We start from the raw sequence: 19,365 nt of genomic DNA, 5'->3' as shown, positions 1-19,365 counted from the left end.
GTCTTTATCTGGTGGCATAAATTTTTGTATTGGCTTCTGAAGTTGGCAATGATTTCAGTCAAGCTGAATCTCAGCCTAGAAGGGATTATTTCTGGTGCTTGCCCAACAATCTAAGAACTGAGGACATCAGGAAAGTGTCCTTGGGATGTTTTGTTATTCCCCATCCCCCCTCTTCAATTGACCCATTTAGTTAGAAAATACTGTGGAAGCTGAAGGAAGTCTCAGAAAAAGCCCAGAACACACCAACAAGTGATGCTTGAATAGAGCTGATGCTGAAATGCATTTAGGGAAAATAGCCATATTTTGTATTTCCTGCAAGAGAGAGAGTCCTCCTTATTTTCAGAAAAGCTTGTCCTTCTGCCCTAGTTCTAGGGTTATTGCATATTTTATGTGCAAAACCAGATTTTAAAAAGAATTTGCAAGGAGAATACAACAATTGCACTTGCTTTTCTTTTTTCAAACTGATGAATCTAAAAATAAAGGAATTAAAGGGTTGATGGTATAAAAATTCCTAATTGCTAGGGAAAGGGTTTACAGTTCAATCTAAATTTCATACTCAGGCAAATAAGATGGAAACTTAGTGGCTTACATACAACATTATTGTTATACAGTTCAGTGCTATCCTGTTCTATGTACAGTGCATTGGTTTTTGAACTGAAGAAAATTGGCACTTTTCATTAAAAAAGCATGTTTATCCATGCCCCTCCTCAAATTAATCCATAGATGGATGTCATACTAAGACAAATCAAAATGAGGTGTGTGATACTCAGAAGTGGCATGCCTGGCCAGGAGCCGAAAAAAAATAATCAAAAGCTGGTTGGTATACTAGGAAATTTCCTAAAAGAGATAATTTTGTGTTGCTCGTTGCAGGATATAAATTAGGGAGTGTTTTTGTGTTTTTTTTTATAGCTGGGAAAGGCGAACATTTCCCTTGAAACTGAGTGTCCCCTGATATCAAGCAGAGCCATATGATTCATCAGACCCCCACAGACCTGGAATTGCCCTGACCTTGACCTTGTGTCTTATATATCTGGCCTGACATTTACACTTTCTTCCTTTTTCTCTGTCCCCTTTTTGATAACGGGTTGCCTGGTTAGCTCTTCTTAAATACTCAAGATCTTGCACAGTTTTTGTTCTCTTTTGGTTAATCTTAATAAATGTACTATCTGGATATGGATTTTGGATTATACTTTCAGTTCTCCAAGCACAGAAAACACAGTTCCCCTTTCGGTATTTGTTCTAGATGAGATGTCCCTTTTTACTTTACATGTGAATGAACTTCCCTTTAGTTTCAAAAAGTTCTCCATAGCTTTATAGACTCTCTCCTTAGATGTCTGGCAATAGTTATGCTGATGACATGTACATTTTGTGATAACACTATGCAAGTAAGGAATGTAATGTCGCTTATCTTTTTCCTCCCATGCCCCCATGACTCACTTTCTCATTTCTGGTAAAAGTAAGCAGCAGCTACGAGGCTTTTTCAGTCCCAAGAACCAGGTTCATTCTGGACCTTTCCAGGGTAAGGAATTTTGCTATGGACTTGGGGATTCAGAGAACAATAAAACAACAGGGTTGGAAGGGACCTTGTAGCTCTTCTAGTTCAATCCCAGCTCGAGCAGGACACCCTGGCCTATACCGTTTTGGACAAATGGTTGTCCAATCGCTTCTTGAAAACCACCAGCGTACTATCCATTAAGTTTAGCAATTGTGGACTCTCCCAATGATCTCTTTCATAACTAGTGACAGCATCTCTGAGGCAGCAATACAGAAAGCAGCATTAGAGGCTTCAAATATATCATTCAGTTTTTCTAGTCACATTCCTGTAGTGTGATGACCTAGGGTGGGATACAAAACAAACACAGTCACAGAAAACAGGTGAAGCCCCTTTTATTCCTTCACTTTGCTTCCAACCTCCAAATATCCTTGATGGAAGACAAAAAACTCCCACACAAACAGTTACAAGAAGGAGGAAAAAGGCAACATAAGTCAGGCAAGATAAGGGCTGGAGGATGTCCACAGATAACAGAACACACATTGGAAGGACACCAAACTCAGAGAGGAACCATAAACTAGAGATATTTCCACACTTTGTTTCCAGTGCTCGCCCATACACATGTCCGTCCTCTTATTCAGTTGTCACAGCTGCAACCCATGAAGAGTATCAAGGTGCTCTCCTCCCGAGTAGACCATGTCTCTCCCTTATCCTCTCCTCCCTGCGTGCCATAGGATGGAGAGGGGATGGGCCTCGGTCCTCTGACTTCCCAGGTGGCCTCTGCCCTTCCCCAGCCTCCTCCACAACCTCCAGAGCCACACTTCCACTCCTGTCAGCTGTTCCTCCTCTCCCTCAGAGTCACCAGGGGTATGACATATAGTGGGACTGCCCCTGCTATTTGTAGAATGAGGAAGACGGAGATGAGAGAGAATCAAGCTCAGGCTTTGCTCTGCGGCCTTGCCATGCTGCTGCCTCAAGCAGCTGGCTGCCACAATTTCTTCTGCCAAATACTCTTGGAGGGAAAGCATTAAGGTGGTGGATGTGGGCTTTCTGTGTCTGCTGCTCTCTTTGATGTGTCATCCTGGAAGCACAACAAAATGAGGCATCAAGACTGTGGCTGCTCTGAGAATTTCCTGGCTTTCACTAGGCCTGAACTGCAAAGTCCAATCTGGAGAACTGTCATTCTCACAAAACTGCATTTCTACTCCTCAGCTGGTAAAATCCTTTGAAGTGGAAGTTGTTTCTTTCTTTGTGAATTTTGAGAATTCCCCAAGAAGTGTTTGGTTACAAAAATAAAAATCCACCCAGTTCCTGCATTTGTCTTCCTCCCCCTCCTACACCTTTTACCAAATCTTGTTCTTCAGCTATTTGAAACCCCCAATATGTGAGATACCCAACACAGCTCTGCACCTTTATTGCAAATCAGCTTGTATTTCTCTTGGACTTGTTTCAGCCTAACTTATTGCCTGTGGCTATCAACCTCCACATAGCTTCTGTTGCATTGTTGTTGTTGTTGTTGTTGTTGTTGTCACAAATGAGCAATGATCTCACTTGCTTCGATAGCCTTTGAGCAGAAGTATCTGAATCCTTCCTTGGATTATGGTTTCCTTTTCAGTCCTGTTTAATTTCTTCTGTTAAGAGCTGGTATTTTAAAAATTCCTTCCAAGCAAGCTCTTTAATCTATTTCATCTTTGTGGGAAAATATTTGCTCCATTGATAGCAAATATAATCCATGGCACTGAGTGGATTTCTTAATACTTTTAGTCATAGGAAGTTCTATATGTAGGTATTGTATATAACAATTTGCCAAAAGAGAATGGTAGAAATTTACTATAAAAGATAAATAGAAATATCTAAAAATCAAGAATGTTATCTGGGATCAGGCTATTTCATTGTAATCTTTGGAAAACAGGCTATTTCCTCCTATGCAGCATTTTGATGCAGATCTCTTATCTAGAGGCAAGTGAGAGAATATAGGACCTGAAGACATGGAAAAAGTCTGATTCTAACCCAGACTTTCATTGCCATGAAACCCTAGGCAGCTGAAGAGAAAGCTTTCTAAGCATAACACACAAAAGAATTCCTTCCTTAGTTGCTACTTGTCAACAGCACCTTTGCACCATGAGATAGCTTTTGATGAACCACCAGCTCTGGAGGAAAGGCTCTGCAGTAATTTAAAAAAAAATCCCAATTCAGCTGGAGTTCAGTAGGAGTTAAAGATAATGTGGTCTAAATCTGCAAAACAGCAAAGAAAAAACCTACCTGATCCCTGTTTAAATCTCATTATTGCTACTTTTCCAGCTCCAGAAAGAAGTCTGGAACTTGTTGATTTTACTGCTATTACTCTTTGAGTTCAACTATTTACATAGGGACATATATATGTGTGTGTCATGCCCATATAAAAGATGGCATTTTAAAAGAAGTGGGAAATGAGCTCCAACATTTTTGTGCTTATGTAGACTTTGACCTTATTTATTCCCCCATTTGCTTGACTCTGTCCTAAACCCACCAGAATCATACAGATTTACAGGAGCTATAAGATGGCATCAACATGAGAAAGACTGCAATAGACTTTTTTGCTTTTGCCTTTTTTCAATAATACTTTGGACTTCTTTCCCTTTCTTTCACTTGAAATATTTTTCTTTTGTTTACCTTAGGATGGATTTTCTGAATGTTTTGAAAAACAGTCAAGCTTTGCAAAGCATAATAATACTAGATTTATCTTCAATCAACTGTAGTTGAGCAAGTGCAATGGGAACTCTACATATTTCTTCATGGATGAAGACTTCCTCAGTAATATACTGGTGTAGGTTTTCATTCCTAAATAGTTTTCAAAGATGGATTTCAATGAAATCCATTGTATAGTCAAGACTAACAAAAGACAGCAAATGTTGAACTATCAAGGCCAAGAAATCCTTGATAATAAATAGTATAGCCATGTGTTACTTGGTCATTCAGAAATGAAACCCACTTAATGGCTTCCAAACCATACAGATGATAAGACTTCAAACTCCACCTAAAATATAACTTCTCAGAGCCAGCTACTAACAGTATAATTACCCAGTTCTTTTGGAATGAATACAGAAAACAACAAATGCCACCTTTCATATTTCTTCAAAGTTTTCCTTGTTTCACTCAAGTAATGTATCTTCATTTGGATTGTTTTTGATTTTCCTCTTTTTCAAGAAAAGAAATTACATGGATGATGAACTGCGATTTGTAATGAAAGCTGAATAAGAAGTGCATATATGACAACTATGAGTGAGTGAGATTATATTCCAATTTAACTTAGTTCAAGGTATTATATTAAAGCTGCCCCAGAAGTCTTCTACAATGAAATAGTATTGATGGATTATTTGATGGGGTTGGTGAAGGTACAGTGTTATTATTGTACTATGAATTAACTTATGGCATATAACCTAACCTTTTTGTATCATTTTGTATTGTTTTCTCTTTACTGCACACTTACAAATTGAACAATTAAGATTCCTTAATAAACCTGTATTTGATTTACACACTCTACCGATCCCATTAGGTCAGGCAGGAGGGGCATGGCTCAGATCCCATTAATCAGGAACTGTCATTTGAGAGAACCCAGGAAGTGTGCCTTTTCTATAGTTGTGCCTGCCCTCTGGAACACTATATTGCCTGAGGTTAGGTTGGCCTCAACCCTTATCACCTTTCAAAAAGTCTTAAAGAACTGGCTGTTTTCCCAGCCATGGGGGTCAGGAGGACAACTGAGTCCCCAAGGCTGCTGAATGGTGTTTCCTGGAGCCATTTTGTGTTTCTATGTTATCCATTGCAATTTATATTGTATTTTTAAATACATAAAATCAAACCATATGCATCAAATATTAATAACTTGTCTCACATTTCTAATGCAGGAGATACCATTCTATGAATAAAGTTCTGTAAAACCATTGCCATTAGTCGATGGGGGAATGTCATGTTGAGCTGTACTGAATGTCTGAATTATTTCAGTGAAGATTTGAAGAAAGCTAAGGGACTCTGAAGGCTTGCAGATGATAATTTAAGCAATTCTTAACTAAGAGAAAGACAGGTAACTGCTGACAAACAGTGATGAAAACTCCATTGAAAAGTATACAAACTGCAGACACAGTCGTAGACCTAAACTCCCCAAGATCACAGTGCTTTAATGCTTTGAAACCTGAGAAAAGAATTTCCTTAATTTTAAGATCTCAAAGGAGATTTATGGGCAAATTAAAGATACGGTGGTTATGGGGAAGTATTTGAAAGGAACTGAACATCCCCTGTCTTCCATGGCTGGCTGCCACCGTATAACCATCATTCCCCATGCAGGGTGAGACTGACGCCTAGCTACCATGACCTCCTCAGCAGGTTTCCATGGATACCATGCACTATAAATAAAAAGGGGGGATTTCAAACCACTTTTCAGTCCTGCTTAGTGACAACAAGGAAACCTCTTTGAATTTAGTTCCCCATTTCACCTTTCAGGGGTGGTTTTGAAGACAAATAATTACCTCTTCAGCCTGGAAATTACCACCAGTTATACCTATTTACTCTGATGCTGTGCACTAATTAGCATGTTGAGGGTGGCGGCTTGTCTGAAATGTAAGGTTAAGTTCTCTCTGCCTTGGAAGACAGAATGGCAGGCAGGGTGCCAGCGGGTCGGCCTACAGACCACAGACCTCCTCAAAACGCTGAAGGTGTAACGTAGATCTGAGTGCCATGAATCAGATTCACACTGCAGATTTGTCTGCCATTCTAGCTCTCTGGAGGGTTGAAAATAATTTGGCTGCAGCAGTGGGAGGTGTGCGTGTGTGGTGAGAGAAGACTCGTTTTCCAACAGCCTGCTGGGGCGAGAACATGCCTGACACTTCATTCCTTTCCAGTTAATGCAGCAAGACCAGGAAGAAACTTAACCCTCTAATTGCTAAATTCAGAAGCTCCTGCTCATCCAAAAATCCTTAAAGAAGGTTTTCCCTTCCACATGTTAGGGCTGAAGTAATACAAATGAAGATTATTCTTGTACAGTTGGAATGAGACAAGAGAAAAAAATGCAATCTAAGCAGAATATCCACCTAAAGCTGCCTTGAGTTGCCATGTGCGAATAGGCGGCAATGTAAATTTTCTAAATAAATAAAAAAGCAGGATATCATACTGGTGGCTGAGGTATGTGTATGTGTGTTTAACAGAGACAGATTGTTTAGAACAACTTGTGTCACCAAATATATTTGATGTCAATTCTCACAATCTCCCATAAGCTTGGCCTGTCAGTAGGGATCATAGAATCTAAAGCCATATGCATCTAGAAAGGTGCATCAAGGAGAAAGCTGGTCAAGGTCACACAGAATCGGGTATTTGTATATGGTGTAGAAGACCATCCTTGAGGATGCTGGCTAGGGAGTCTTTAGAGTTTGTAATCCAACCTATTTATAGCACAACCAGTTGGGAAAGGCTAATACAATGTTCCCCTTCATGGGTTACTGCCTTGTTGTGGCGAAGGGGCTTGTGTAGCTCAATGAAATTATGAGCTCTGCCTTGCAGGGCCACCCAAGATGGACAGGTCATACTGGAGAATTCTAACAAAATGTGATCCACTGGAGAAGGAAATGGCAACCCACTCCAGTATCTTTGCCACAAAAACCCCATGGACAGTACCAAAAGGCAAAAAGATATGACACTGGAAGATGAGCCACTCAGGTTGGAATATGCTACTGGGGAAGAGCAGAGGGCTAGTACTAGTAGCGCCAGAAAGAGTGAAGTGACTGGGCCAAAGCCGAAAAGACACTCAGCTGTGGATGCATCTGGTGATGCTGAGACTCTAGAACACCGGTGTCAAGCTCGATTTCATTGAGGGCTGCATCAGGGTTGTGGTTGACCTCAGGGAGCCTGATGGGCATGGCTGGGGTGGGCATGGCTGGGTGGTCACAGCCGATTGGATGGATGTGGCCAGTGTGGGTGTGGTCAGATCCAATGTCATCGCATGGGGCTATGAGGAGTGAGACCCCATGCACACACACACACACGCACACACATACAAACAAATATATGTGCAGGTCTGGGAGAGGTGAGCTGAGAGCCATGCAGAAGTCTGTCAGGCCAGAGTCCAGGCATAGAGGCAATGACAGAGGGAGGGGACAAAATGGGAAGCAGTGCTTCCTTTTTTGTTCACCAATCCCTCCATTGCCTCAACTCCTGGACTGACTCTATGTCTGATGCCGAAAGTGCAGTTCTGCTTTTGCACCCCTCCAATGCCAGAAGCTGCACACCGCCATGCGCCCCCCCAATGCCAGAAGCTGCATGCCACTGCTGCTCACCAGCAGCATTCCACCACCACCCAGGCCCAAAGCCCCTGCAATTGTCTATCACCCACCCTTGCAGGCAAAGAACCTGCCACCAGACTGGTAGCATTCTGTTCCCATGCAGGGGGGAAGGTGTGGTTCTTGGGCTACAAGGTCAGGCTGGTGAACAGGGCATGTAGTGCTGATGCAGGCACGGCACTGATCTACAACTTGATGTGGTCAGAACATGGTCAGCCGTAAATCTGACCCAGACAGCCACCCTGGAACCAGCAAGAGGCTGCCCCTGCCATCTTGGCCCTGTTCTCTGGATGTGCGCACAGGAGGCGGTGACCACTGGCATCCTGGGTGTAAAGGAAGCACTTAGATCACAGTCATCTGCGGGGCAAGACAGTCCCCAGGGACTCCAGGCTCTGCACACTCACCACACTCTGTGGGGTGTGGGAGCCCCCTCACTGGCTCCAGGGTATCTAAGGCTAACCATGTTCTGGCCTGGATGGCTGTCACCAGATTGTAGATCAGCATCTGGCCAGCCTGGGATGGGCTGAGGCGCTGTGAACTGGTTCTTTGCTATTTCCAGGGCGGCTCCATGGGCCAGATCTAACCACGTCATGGGCCAGATCTGACCTGCGGACCTTGTGGTTGACATGTCTCCTCTAGAAAGAGTGCAGAGTAGGACAACAAAGGTAATAATGAATTTGAAAGCTAAACAGTTGATGAACAATTGCGGGATCTAGGTATATCTAATCTCATGAATAGAAGAATTTGGGATGATGCAATAGCAGTCTTCCAATACACGAAGGGCTGAAGAGGAAGCAACCTGTTCTCCAAAGTAGGGGTCACCAACCTTTTGGACCTCAGGGACCACCAAACTCATAATTTTAGATCCCAGGGACCACTAACTGGTTCTGTGGGCATGGCCTAATTTGTGGGTGTGGCTTGGTCATCATGTGACTGGCTGGGCATGACTTGTATGTAAATATTATAAGTATTTATACAAATATTGAATTTTTTATAAAAAAAAGAGCAACTTTTACCCAAATCAGGCAAAGCAGGCAGGCAGATTGAGTTGCTCAGAGAATCACAGATTCATTCAGAAATCTATCTATCTGCCATTGGCTAGCTCAGTCTGTCACATAAAATTTGCTTGCAAGCAAACCCACAAAATTAACTCACAACACACCATATATATAAATATTGAATTTTTTATTTAAAAAAGCAACTTTTAACCAAAATCAGGCAAAGCAGGCAGATTGAGTTTCTCACAGAGTCATTCAGTGATCTATCTATCTGCCATCGGCTAACTCAGTCTCTCAAATTTGCTTGCCTTGGGTCTGCACTGAATTTGCTTGCAAGCAAACCTTCAGTCCTAAGGGAGGTTCAAATGTGCTTAGCTAGAAAGCAAGAAATCCAACCATTTCCTGCTTCCTAGCTAATCTAAATCTCCCGGCACAGCAGAACAGATGATGGTCGGAAAAAGGAAAAATAGCAACTTAGCAGACAAGTTTGCTGGGTAAGGAGTGTGTGGGCGGGGAGGGTTCCCGCAGGCCATGTGGGCTGAGCAGCCTTGTGTTTCTGTGCAGCCTGGATTAATTGCTTTGGGGGGGGTGCTCTGGTGGTGAGATTGCGGCCCACCAAAATTTTCTCATGGCCCACCAGTTGGCAACTGCTGCTCCAAAGTACCTGAGGGCAGATTTAAAAATAAGGGGTGGAAGATTATCAAAGAGAGATCCACAACCTAGAATTAAAGAGAAATTTCCTGACATTGGGAACAATTAATCAGTGAAATGGTTTGCCTCCAGAAGTTGTAGATGTTCCATGAATAGATTTTTTTTTTCAAGAAGAGATTGGGGAACTATTTCTCCAGAATGGTATAGGGTTTGCTGCTCGAGTAGGTGGTTGGATTAGAAGATCTCCAAAATCTCTTCCAACCCTGTAATTCTATGTTCTATGTCCTAACAATTCCTGCAGGGGAAAATATTATTAATGCAATTGATCTACACAATTCACGCACTGTCTAAAACCAGAGCTTGCAACTACTGGCTCAAAATTAATGAAATAGAGGCAGATAGCTATGTCTGGTGGAGCAGATAAAATTGCACTCACAAACCCTCTGGATTACTAAATTGACAAATTATATAAAGAACTGCGGTCTTCTTGCCCCCTGTGTAACAGAAGAACAAAAAAAAAAAAAGAGTTGCCCAAAGAATCATGGATAAAGAAGCTCAAAATGACATAGCCACAGTAAGGTTGGTAGCCTGAAATGGCTGGGCGAATATAAACGCACCTTCCAAATGGACATCTATTTAAAATCACAATTGCCAAAACATCTCAATGGTTAGATTTGAGAAATTCCATTCTATCTCATACAATGAATGTACATGTATATGTGGAGCTGAAGAGGTAGAAGATTTGAGTCATATATTATTTGATTGCTGTTTGTATAAGGGGGCGAGAAATAAGTACTGTGATCAAACATATGGCCCAGTGGGAGGCCCATATTCAAACAACATGCCTCACATGTGGTCAAAATCTGAAAACGACATTTAATACAGTACAATTTCTGATTAAAATTGTCCAACTGAGATTGGCATATGTGGGCCTGATTGGGGTAGATTTCAGGGATTACAGAAATATAATTTTATGTAATTTTATTCTATTTTACATATTTATTTATTAAATTATTGTATTTTATCCTATAACTATTGTATTTTACCCTACTCTCATTTTAAATCGTTTGTTTGGAAGTTTATTGGTAATATGTGTTTGAACCTATAGGTTGAGGTGGCTTATGCTCTGTATTATTCTTTGTTTCATTTATATTTATTTTTGACAAATATTTCTTTATTGGCCTAAGCTGACTTGTTGCTGAATTTCTGATTCATATTTTATCACCTTGACGAGAGAGTGAGTTTTTCGTGATAGATTTTACAATGTAGAATTTAGAATAGTAACTAACAGTATCATTGTTAGTGTTCCTGGTAACATTCTAATTTTTCTATTCCTAATTCAGTCTTTGATACAGGGATTTTTAAAAAATGTGTTTAAAATTATTCCTTTGGCAATTTTTTTTGCAAATATGTTGACTGGTAGCAACAAGTAGGATTGTTACCATCTCTAGTGTGGTGGTCCTTGGATACCAAACCACCAGCAGAAATAGATCTTTCTGTTGTCAGAATTTTAATGAAAAAAGACCTGATTAATGTCAGAGAACAAGTCTTTTGACAGGATAAATAGTCCTAACCTGAAAATTGATTATGCTGGTTTTTTATTCTGGTGGATAATCCTGAGATCACAACTACCATTCAAAACTTAAAACATCATTGGATATCAGTTATGGATAAAGCTTATTTATTCTTTATTGATCAATTTTCTAAGCCACCACAGCAAAATTTGCTGAGAGAGAACAAAAAGTACTTTGATTAGGAAGTTTTGCTTTTTGACAAGACTCTGGCATACCAAGGTATTCTCCATAGGATCTGATGGCTCATTATATCATCTAGGACAGTGTTTCTTAATTTTTTCTCTCTCAGGCCTCTTTGCTTTTAAAAATGTGGAGGACAACAAAACAACTTTGGTTTGTAAGGATTATAATTATCAATATTTAAAGTATTAAAGTTTAAAACAATAGCAAAATAATTCAGATTAAATCAAGATATTCTTGATTAGCCATAAGCAAATTCAAGAATGGCTAATTGTCTTGAGTCATATTTTAGAAGGGAAGGTAGGATATAAAACAAACAAAGCAGCTCTTCACTGATCGTCCCGCAACTATGCAATGCTAGTCAGTTTACTTTCCAGTCCATTCCTAGGCTCTGCTTTCTAGAAAAGAGACTCGGTATCTTCATACAAGAGTTCTTTGCAATGATGAGGAAAGATTAAATTCTGACAGCCTCAGTACCACAATCTATTCAAAAAGAGAGGGAGAGGCAAGATTTTAAATAAAGGAAAATTGAACATTTCCACTTATAAGGTAAAGGTAAAGGTTCCCCTTGCATATATGTGCCTGTTGTTCCTGATTCTAGGGGGTGGTGCTCATCTTCATTTCTAAGCCGAAGAGCCATCTCTGTCTGATGACGATTCCATGGTCATGTGGCCGGCATGACTAAATGCTGAAGGCACATAGAACGTTGTTACCTTCCCACCAAAGTGGTCCCTATATTTCTACTTGCATTTTTACATGCGTTCAAACTGCTAGGTTGGCAGAAGCTGGGGCAAGTAATGGGAGTTCACTCCATTATGCAGCGCTAGGGATTCGAACCACCAATCTGAAAGATTGACAAGCTCAGCAACTTAGCCATTGAGCTACTGCATCCCCTTTCCACTTACAGTAGATCCACTTCTACTTATATCCACTTCCATATCTGAAAAATATTGAGGGAAGGGTGACCAGTAGGAAAGGTGTGATACAGGGATGAGTAGCCAGCCAATGAATCTTCAAAATGTTCAGGAAAACTGTGTGGTGGTCCAAGAAAAGTTTGTTGTAGTCCAGAGAAGGAATGCAGTGTTCCTAGATTTGGTTTTGGATATTCCTAAATTTGATCATCTTATTAAGTCTTCAATCATTGAAGCTTTTTGGGAATGGCAAAGTTAGCATGGCTTTGGGCTTGGTTCTCATTCTCAACTCAACTTCTTTAGCATGCCTTAGTTTTGTTTTTGTGAAACAAAAAAAAAAGAACACAACAGTTTGTTGCTGATCCTTTCCAATTAACTAGTTTAACTCATCTCTTAGCACTCTTGAGTATGTGCTCAAAGCTGACCATTTGGTACATGCACTGACAGTAAGCCTTATTTTTAAATTCTGCACAATTGGAACAAGTTTAAACCTCTCTAGAATGAATAAATACAAGTGAAACTAACACAGGCATTGACCCAAATGTTTACTGCTTTTAGGAATCAAGTGATGGCAAGGCTACAAATGTCATTTTCTCTACAGCCTGTCTTGTCTCTATGGTATTCTATCTCACTGCCACCTGCTTCTGCAGCCTCTGCTAACTAAATACAATTATTGCAAGCAAGCCAGGGCTTTGACACAGCCAATTCTACCCAGAAAAGGCCAACCCTTGCCAACATACTCTGCCCATTTGAAACTATGGATGGGGAATGCTTCCCAGGAGAGAGCAAGTTTGCTAAACAGCAATGCCATTTCTCCTATCACACCACAACCCTTATGATAAGAAGCAGCAAAAGTACGCTACCTCAAATGGGGTAAGTGGTGTATCTGGCATCTGAGAAAAGTCAGTGAAAAATAACATCTTTTTGCTGTTTTTTTTAAAAGAGCAAGTAAGAAATTTCCTACAGTCTCCATCTCACTTGTTCAAAAGAGACCATACTTTGTTCACTTTCATGTACTGTAATAAAATGAGCAGAAACTTACAGTTTTAGATACCCTTGTTCACTTTCTTTCACCAAAGTTCATTTCTTGCAGCAGATCATATACCACCCACTATTTTCTTACCTATGTACCTTTACATTTCCGTGTTGAAGAGTAGAAGGCAGGTGAGGAAGGTTTTGCCCTCCCAGCTGATTACATCACCCATCACCCATCACTTCTGTCACATGACAGAAGCTGCACAGAAGCTGCACCAACATTGTCATCTTATTTCTACATCCATCCCCCCCTTTAGCATACACACTATCAATATTTGTCTCCATGCTTTAAGCATTCATCATTCATATATAACACTTGTTGCAGGCTTTTTTTCTATGTCAATAAAGAAATGAATGGATACTAAACTGTCAGTCTTTATTAGTTTTTTTTCTATAATTCATTCAGAATAAACAAACCAATAAATGTTTGCATCCAAACATTTCTGAATGCCCTGCTAAAGAGCAAGCCTCTACCCTCCTGCTCCTTAGCTCCTGGTTACTTCAGACACTGCCAAACACTGCACTGTCCCAGGCACAATTAGCAAAGTAATCACCCAATTGTTTCTGCATTTGTTCTTGTTATCTTGCCCTTTGTATATGTGGGAGCAATAACAGTAGTGTTCCACTCTTCCAGCACAATTATAGTCTTTGCACATACATTAAACATAAAATATGTTGGTCAGATTAATAGCCACATTTGTTATGGATAGGAGATCACAAATTGACCTGGAATTGGGAGCCAGAACAATCTTGCACTGCTGAAGGAAAATCTTTCTTTACATTGGATGTTTGATAAAGTTTGACCTTGTCAGAGGGAACATGCTATAGAAAGTTAGCACCCACCCCTTTCCTAGAAGAATGAAATATTTTGGGAAATATTAGAAAAGACAGAATATTATATTTCCCTAAAGGAGAAACATGCTCTTGGAAAGCAGTCTCCACCTTTGTTAATAGCCCCAGCAGGACTGGGCCTGCTATCTCCAAGACAAAAGACCTTCATCTCCAGGATGATGGGATTAAGACATGACCCTCCAGGACATTATAGGATTATCTAGCAACAGGGCTCAGTGCGTTGCAACATCTAAAGACATTTCATCAGCCCAAGGTTCAACCAAACTTGATTCAGACAAACATGACCCCTTCATAGTCCCATGGGAGTTTGACAGCAGCCAATAGAATACATTTTCTTGCACAGGAACAGGAAACTCAAGTTCAAAGCCCAAGAAAAGGTATAAAAGCCACCCACTCTCAACTCCATGTGGTTGGCTGCCCAGGACCTCAAACCCATGTGGCCCTGTTCATCAATAAACCATTTTTCCAAAGAGCCCCGATGTTTCCAGTATCTTTCTCCCCACTTGGAACTGAACCAGATGGATATTTCTTCCAACAATGCTAAGGCAGGAAAATAGCATTCCCCACCCCCCAAACATTATCCTTTATCATTAGAAGATTACAAAGCAGAAACAGAGGATCAAAATATGCAATAATAACAAAATGAAACTGTCCAAGAAAAAAATTAAAAAGAAAAGAAGAAAAATAAAAAGATCCCTTTCCAAATTCTTGCAGACCCTAACAAAATTCAGCAAATTACAATTCTGAAAGATTAGGGTTGAAAATGAAGTTCTGATGTATATGTGAAACTTATAGTCACTGGTTTATTATGGTTTATAACCATAATATAATACTATAAAAAAGAAAAGAAATATATATCACCCTATTATTGTAATATCTATGTCAAAAAGAACATATTGCTTTAGCTTTTGAAGAATAGTAAATTTATCTTTCATGCATTTCCAAAAGTCAATCATCAATGTGTAGCATAATATGACTTCTTCAATTTCTCAATATAATAGTTCTGGACATTTTTCATGCCTAGCAGTACCCTAATTCTTCAAACCCAGGCAGATTCAAACCTAGGTATGTACTTCAACATCACATTAACATCCTTAACGTTGACACTCTAAATCTATTTAATGTATCTAAATGACTATTCCAGAAAAATATAAAATGTTCATCTACAGATTAGTCATATCTCAATGATTAGCATTTCTAACAGAGAAAATCTGATATCCATCCATCTCTCCAGTAGAGTCTAAATTCAATTTTAAACAAAAATAATTTCAACTTTATCTATATTAATATTTTTAAGAATATTATGATTCAGCAATACTCTGACAGCTGCATGAAACATCAAAGGAATTTTCAAATATTTAGTTCATGCTTGATATATAATTTCCACTTTATTCTGGTACTTAAGATAAAATTATATTGTGGGTTTAAATTTTGTCATGAATTCCATCAGATAAGAAAGTATCTCAGCTGGCTTTGAAGTAATCAAAGAATCTGTCCTGTAAAACAATCATTAAAACATGCTTAAATTAAAAAATACTGCTATTGTTGTGAACTAGGACAATCACACTTGATTTGAAGTCACAAAAATCCTTAAATTATCATCATTAATATTAAAATAATTAATTTGTGGGAAGAAATATGTATCTGGTTCAGTTCCAGGCTGGGAGAAAGACACTGGAAACATGGAGGCTGATTGGAAAGATAGTTTAATGATGAAGCAGAACCACATGGGTTCTGGGCAGCTGACAAAATGGAACTGAGAGTGAGGGGTTTTTATACAGAAAGCTTGAGCTTTCTGTTCCTGTGCAAGAACATGTATTCTATTGGCTGCTGTCAGACTCCATGGGGTCATGTAGGGGTCATAGCTGGCTCTATAGGCAAAGTACAAATTCTAGGTGTTTGTCTGAGCTAAGTTTGGTTGAAATTTCTGAGGATGATGCAATGAAGGATCTTGCGTTCTGAAAGTGGATTGGGTAATTCCTATTGTAGCTTAATGGCTTTTTCCTGGGTTGGACCTTGGGTGAGGATATTTACTTATGAATAGAGCTATCTATCTCTTTATCTCTTAAGTGCTGACATCTGCTAAGGGCTACTAAAGGGAGGGGGCTGCTTTCTCCCTCTAAAAAAACATGTTTCTCCATTTCCTCCTTTAGAGAAATATAATATTCTGCCTTTTTAATATTTCCTAACAATATTTCATTCTTCTGGGGGGCAGGTTCCCTCAAATTTAAACTCACTAATCTACCTTCCTCAAATAGTAGTCTCAATTTAGCCAAGGAAAACCTTGGTGGACTTTTAATCTAAATCAATTTCCTAATCCTATCAATCTGAAGAAAATATTTATTTGTATTAGCAAAGGGAACATATAATATATCAAATGAGGGACAATGTTCATTTAAATAACATTAAGTGTTATCCTGACAAATCTAATGGAATTTTAATCCCTTACATACAAATCTATATTTTCTAAAAGTTTAAATATATTTATTTCTATGTATTTAGAAATATTAGGAAATATAAATCGCTAGTATTTAATATACTCTGTGAAGTCACAAGGCCCATCTCTTTACATGTTGATACATTAGAGTTTAAAGAAAGGAAGAAAAATTTCTCCAGGTTAATCTTATAGCCAAAGTACTTTCTAAAATACTGAACTTAACTACATAAAATATAGGGAGAGAAATAGAGACTTGTCCAAAATTTCTAAAAGATCTACAACATATAAAATTAATTAGAACTCAAATTCCACCAAAATAATATCCATAATGTCTGAAGATTGCCTGACCATAATTACCAAAATTTCCAGAATTAAATTAAGAACCAAGGGAGAATTTGGACAGCTCTACTGAGTACCACTCTGAAACTCAAAGAGTTTGAAATAATTTGATTTGTTGTAACTCTAGCACAGGATTTCAAATACTGTAGTAAATCTCAATCTAATAAGCAAAATTTCAAGTTTTAGAAAAGAGTCAGAAAAATCATTTAACTGTTTAAGCCAGGGGTCTCAAACTCAATTTACCTGGGGGCCTCTGCGGGCAGAGTCTGGGTGAGGCTGGGCCGCATAAGGGATTCCACAAAAAAACGTTGTTAAAAAAATATCTTCAAATGTCATCAACAGTTAATGATTTCTCCAATACATGAACTGTCCTGAACACATGAATGGAACATTGAATGAAGATCATGAACAGTTCCTCAGAACATGGCTTCTCCAGCTTACTCCTTGCTGCCAGAGACTTGACAACGCTTCTTCTCACATATCTGAGCCACATTTAGCTTGAGAGAGGAGGCACTTGAGCCCCTCAGTATGGCTTGAAGATGATCATCAGTAAGTCTGGACCTGTACTTGGACTTGTTAAATTTCAGGGTGGAGAAGAACTTTTCGCACAAATATGTGCTCCCAAAAAGGTACATGGTCCGCTTGAACAGTCGGGAAAGCTCAGGGAAGCTGGGGGGCAATTCTCTCAAAAATTGCCCATGCTTGTCTGCTTTTCCATTCACCTCCCTAAATTTGGCCTTGAGGTCAGAGTTGCATTGCAGGTCAATAAGCTCCATTTGAAGCACAGGAGGGGCATCTTGCACATCAAAGGTGAAGGGGTCTGCAAAAATTTGAAAAGTGGCTCTGTGCGTCTTGAAGTCTGCAAATCTGTGATCAAATTCCTTCTGTAGCTTCAAAATAGCGTCAACATACTTCTCACCACTGAATGGTGTGCCTGCATCCACAAGTGCCTTGCATGCTGGGAAATGGCAAAGGTTTGTCTGAGAGAGCTGGGCTTTCCATAACACAAGTTTTGTGGAGAATGCTCTCACGTTGTCATAGGCAGCACTGACAAGCTGCCCCTGGCCTTGTAACTTCTTGTTCAGTACATTCAGCTCATGTGTGATGTCGACAAGAAAAGCTAAGTCCGTGAGCCATTTCTGATCATTCAACTCGGGAACAGCCATCCCATCCTTCTCCATGAAGCCTTTCACTTCTTCTCTCAGTTCAAAAACTCTTTTCAAGACATTTCCCCTGCTGAGCCAACGTACCTCAGTGAAATAGAGCACATCTTCATATTCTGACTCCATTTCCTCTAAAAAAGCACGGAACCTCCTGTGCTTTAAGCCTCTGGATCTGATGTGGTTGATGCATTTCACAACAACAGACATCACGTTGTCACACTTCAGGCATTTGCTGCAAAGGGCCTGCTGATGGATAATGCAGTGCAGAGCAATAGCCTCTTCTACACCCTCCTCCTCAAGTTTTCTCTGAACAAGTGCCACCAGTCCATTTTTCCTCCCCGTCATTGATGGCGCTCCGTCGGTTGTTATTCCAACAAACCTATTCCATGGCAAACCGGCATTCTCAATGGTATCACACAGCTGGCGAAATATCTCATGAGCTGTGGTCTGGCCATACATTGGAATTACTCTGAGCAACTCCTCTGTCACTTCAAAATTGCGATCAACACCACGGACATAAATTGTGAGCTGAGCAGTGTCAGTTATGTTTGTGCTCTCATCAAGAGCAACTGAATATGCATCAAAACATCTGGCTTTCTCACACAGTTGATGATAAATGTCACTTGACAGGTCAGAAATGCGCTCTGCCACTGTGTTGGCAGAAAGGCTGATCTTGCTAAACTGACTTTTCTTTTCCGGACAAACTATACTTGCAGCCTGTAATATGCATTTTTTTACAAACTCGCCCTCTGTGAATGGTTTTCCCGCCTTAGCAATCATCTCACTAACCATATAGCTAGCTTCGACTGCTGCAGCATTCGCTTTGGTTGCTTTCTTGAAGAAATCTTGTTGTCTCACTAGACATGCTTTAAGGCTGGCAACCCAGTTGGCTCTCTCATCCCCCTGATATTTTGCACATTCCTCAGCATGTATAGTTGAATAATGACATTTCAGGTTGTATTCCTTGTGCACTGCAACTTTTTCAGCGCAAATAAGGCATGTCGGGATGCCCCTGTGCTCAACAAAGAAATACTGCGTTTCCCACCTTTGCTGAAATTGTCTGTGCTCATCACCTATCTTTCTTTTCACTGCATGCTTTGACAAAGACATGATGAGGGTGTGACAAAATTTAGTTTATTCCACTTGGCGTCGCTCTTGTTCCACATTTCATAGAAGTGTTTAGCCAGCTAGTGACGCATGAAGAAAGTCTTGATGCGTGACGTCATTTCCGCTTCTACTTGTCACAACAGCGCGGCGGATGACGAACAGCCCGGTAGCAGTCGCCTTTCTCTGCGTTTGATCATTGCATTTGTTGATGGTAGAAAGTACCGGAATGGCGACCGCAAAAAAAGGTGACTGCTACCGGACTGTTCGTCATCTGCCACACTGTTGTTACAAGCGTAGTGTGCATGAAGTCGGTGTAGCTTA

At 40.0% G+C, this 19,365-nt stretch overlaps 1 protein-coding gene across 1 annotated transcript; it reads right to left on the bottom strand.

Annotated features, from left to right (window-relative positions):
- Positions 1 to 2,386: 2,386 nt before the first annotated feature.
- On the bottom strand, positions 2,387 to 19,047 carry LOC148126284 (general transcription factor II-I repeat domain-containing protein 2-like). The gene is made up of 2 exons (XM_087930391.1): positions 17,408 to 19,047; positions 2,387 to 2,573 (listed from the first exon to the last, which is right to left on the bottom strand). The coding sequence occupies exons 1-2, from the start codon at positions 19,045 to 19,047 to the stop codon at positions 2,387 to 2,389; spliced, it is 1,827 nt and encodes a 608-aa protein (XP_087786517.1).
- Positions 19,048 to 19,365: the final 318 nt, after the last annotated feature.

The sequence above is a fragment of the Pseudonaja textilis genome, chromosome 3 (assembly GCF_049901715.1).
Source record: "Pseudonaja textilis isolate UNSWEBS1 chromosome 3, rPseTex1.2, whole genome shotgun sequence".
In the NCBI taxonomy this organism is placed as follows: Eukaryota; Metazoa; Chordata; class Lepidosauria; order Squamata; family Elapidae; genus Pseudonaja; species Pseudonaja textilis.
This window is presented reverse-complemented; position numbering and strand designations above follow the sequence as displayed.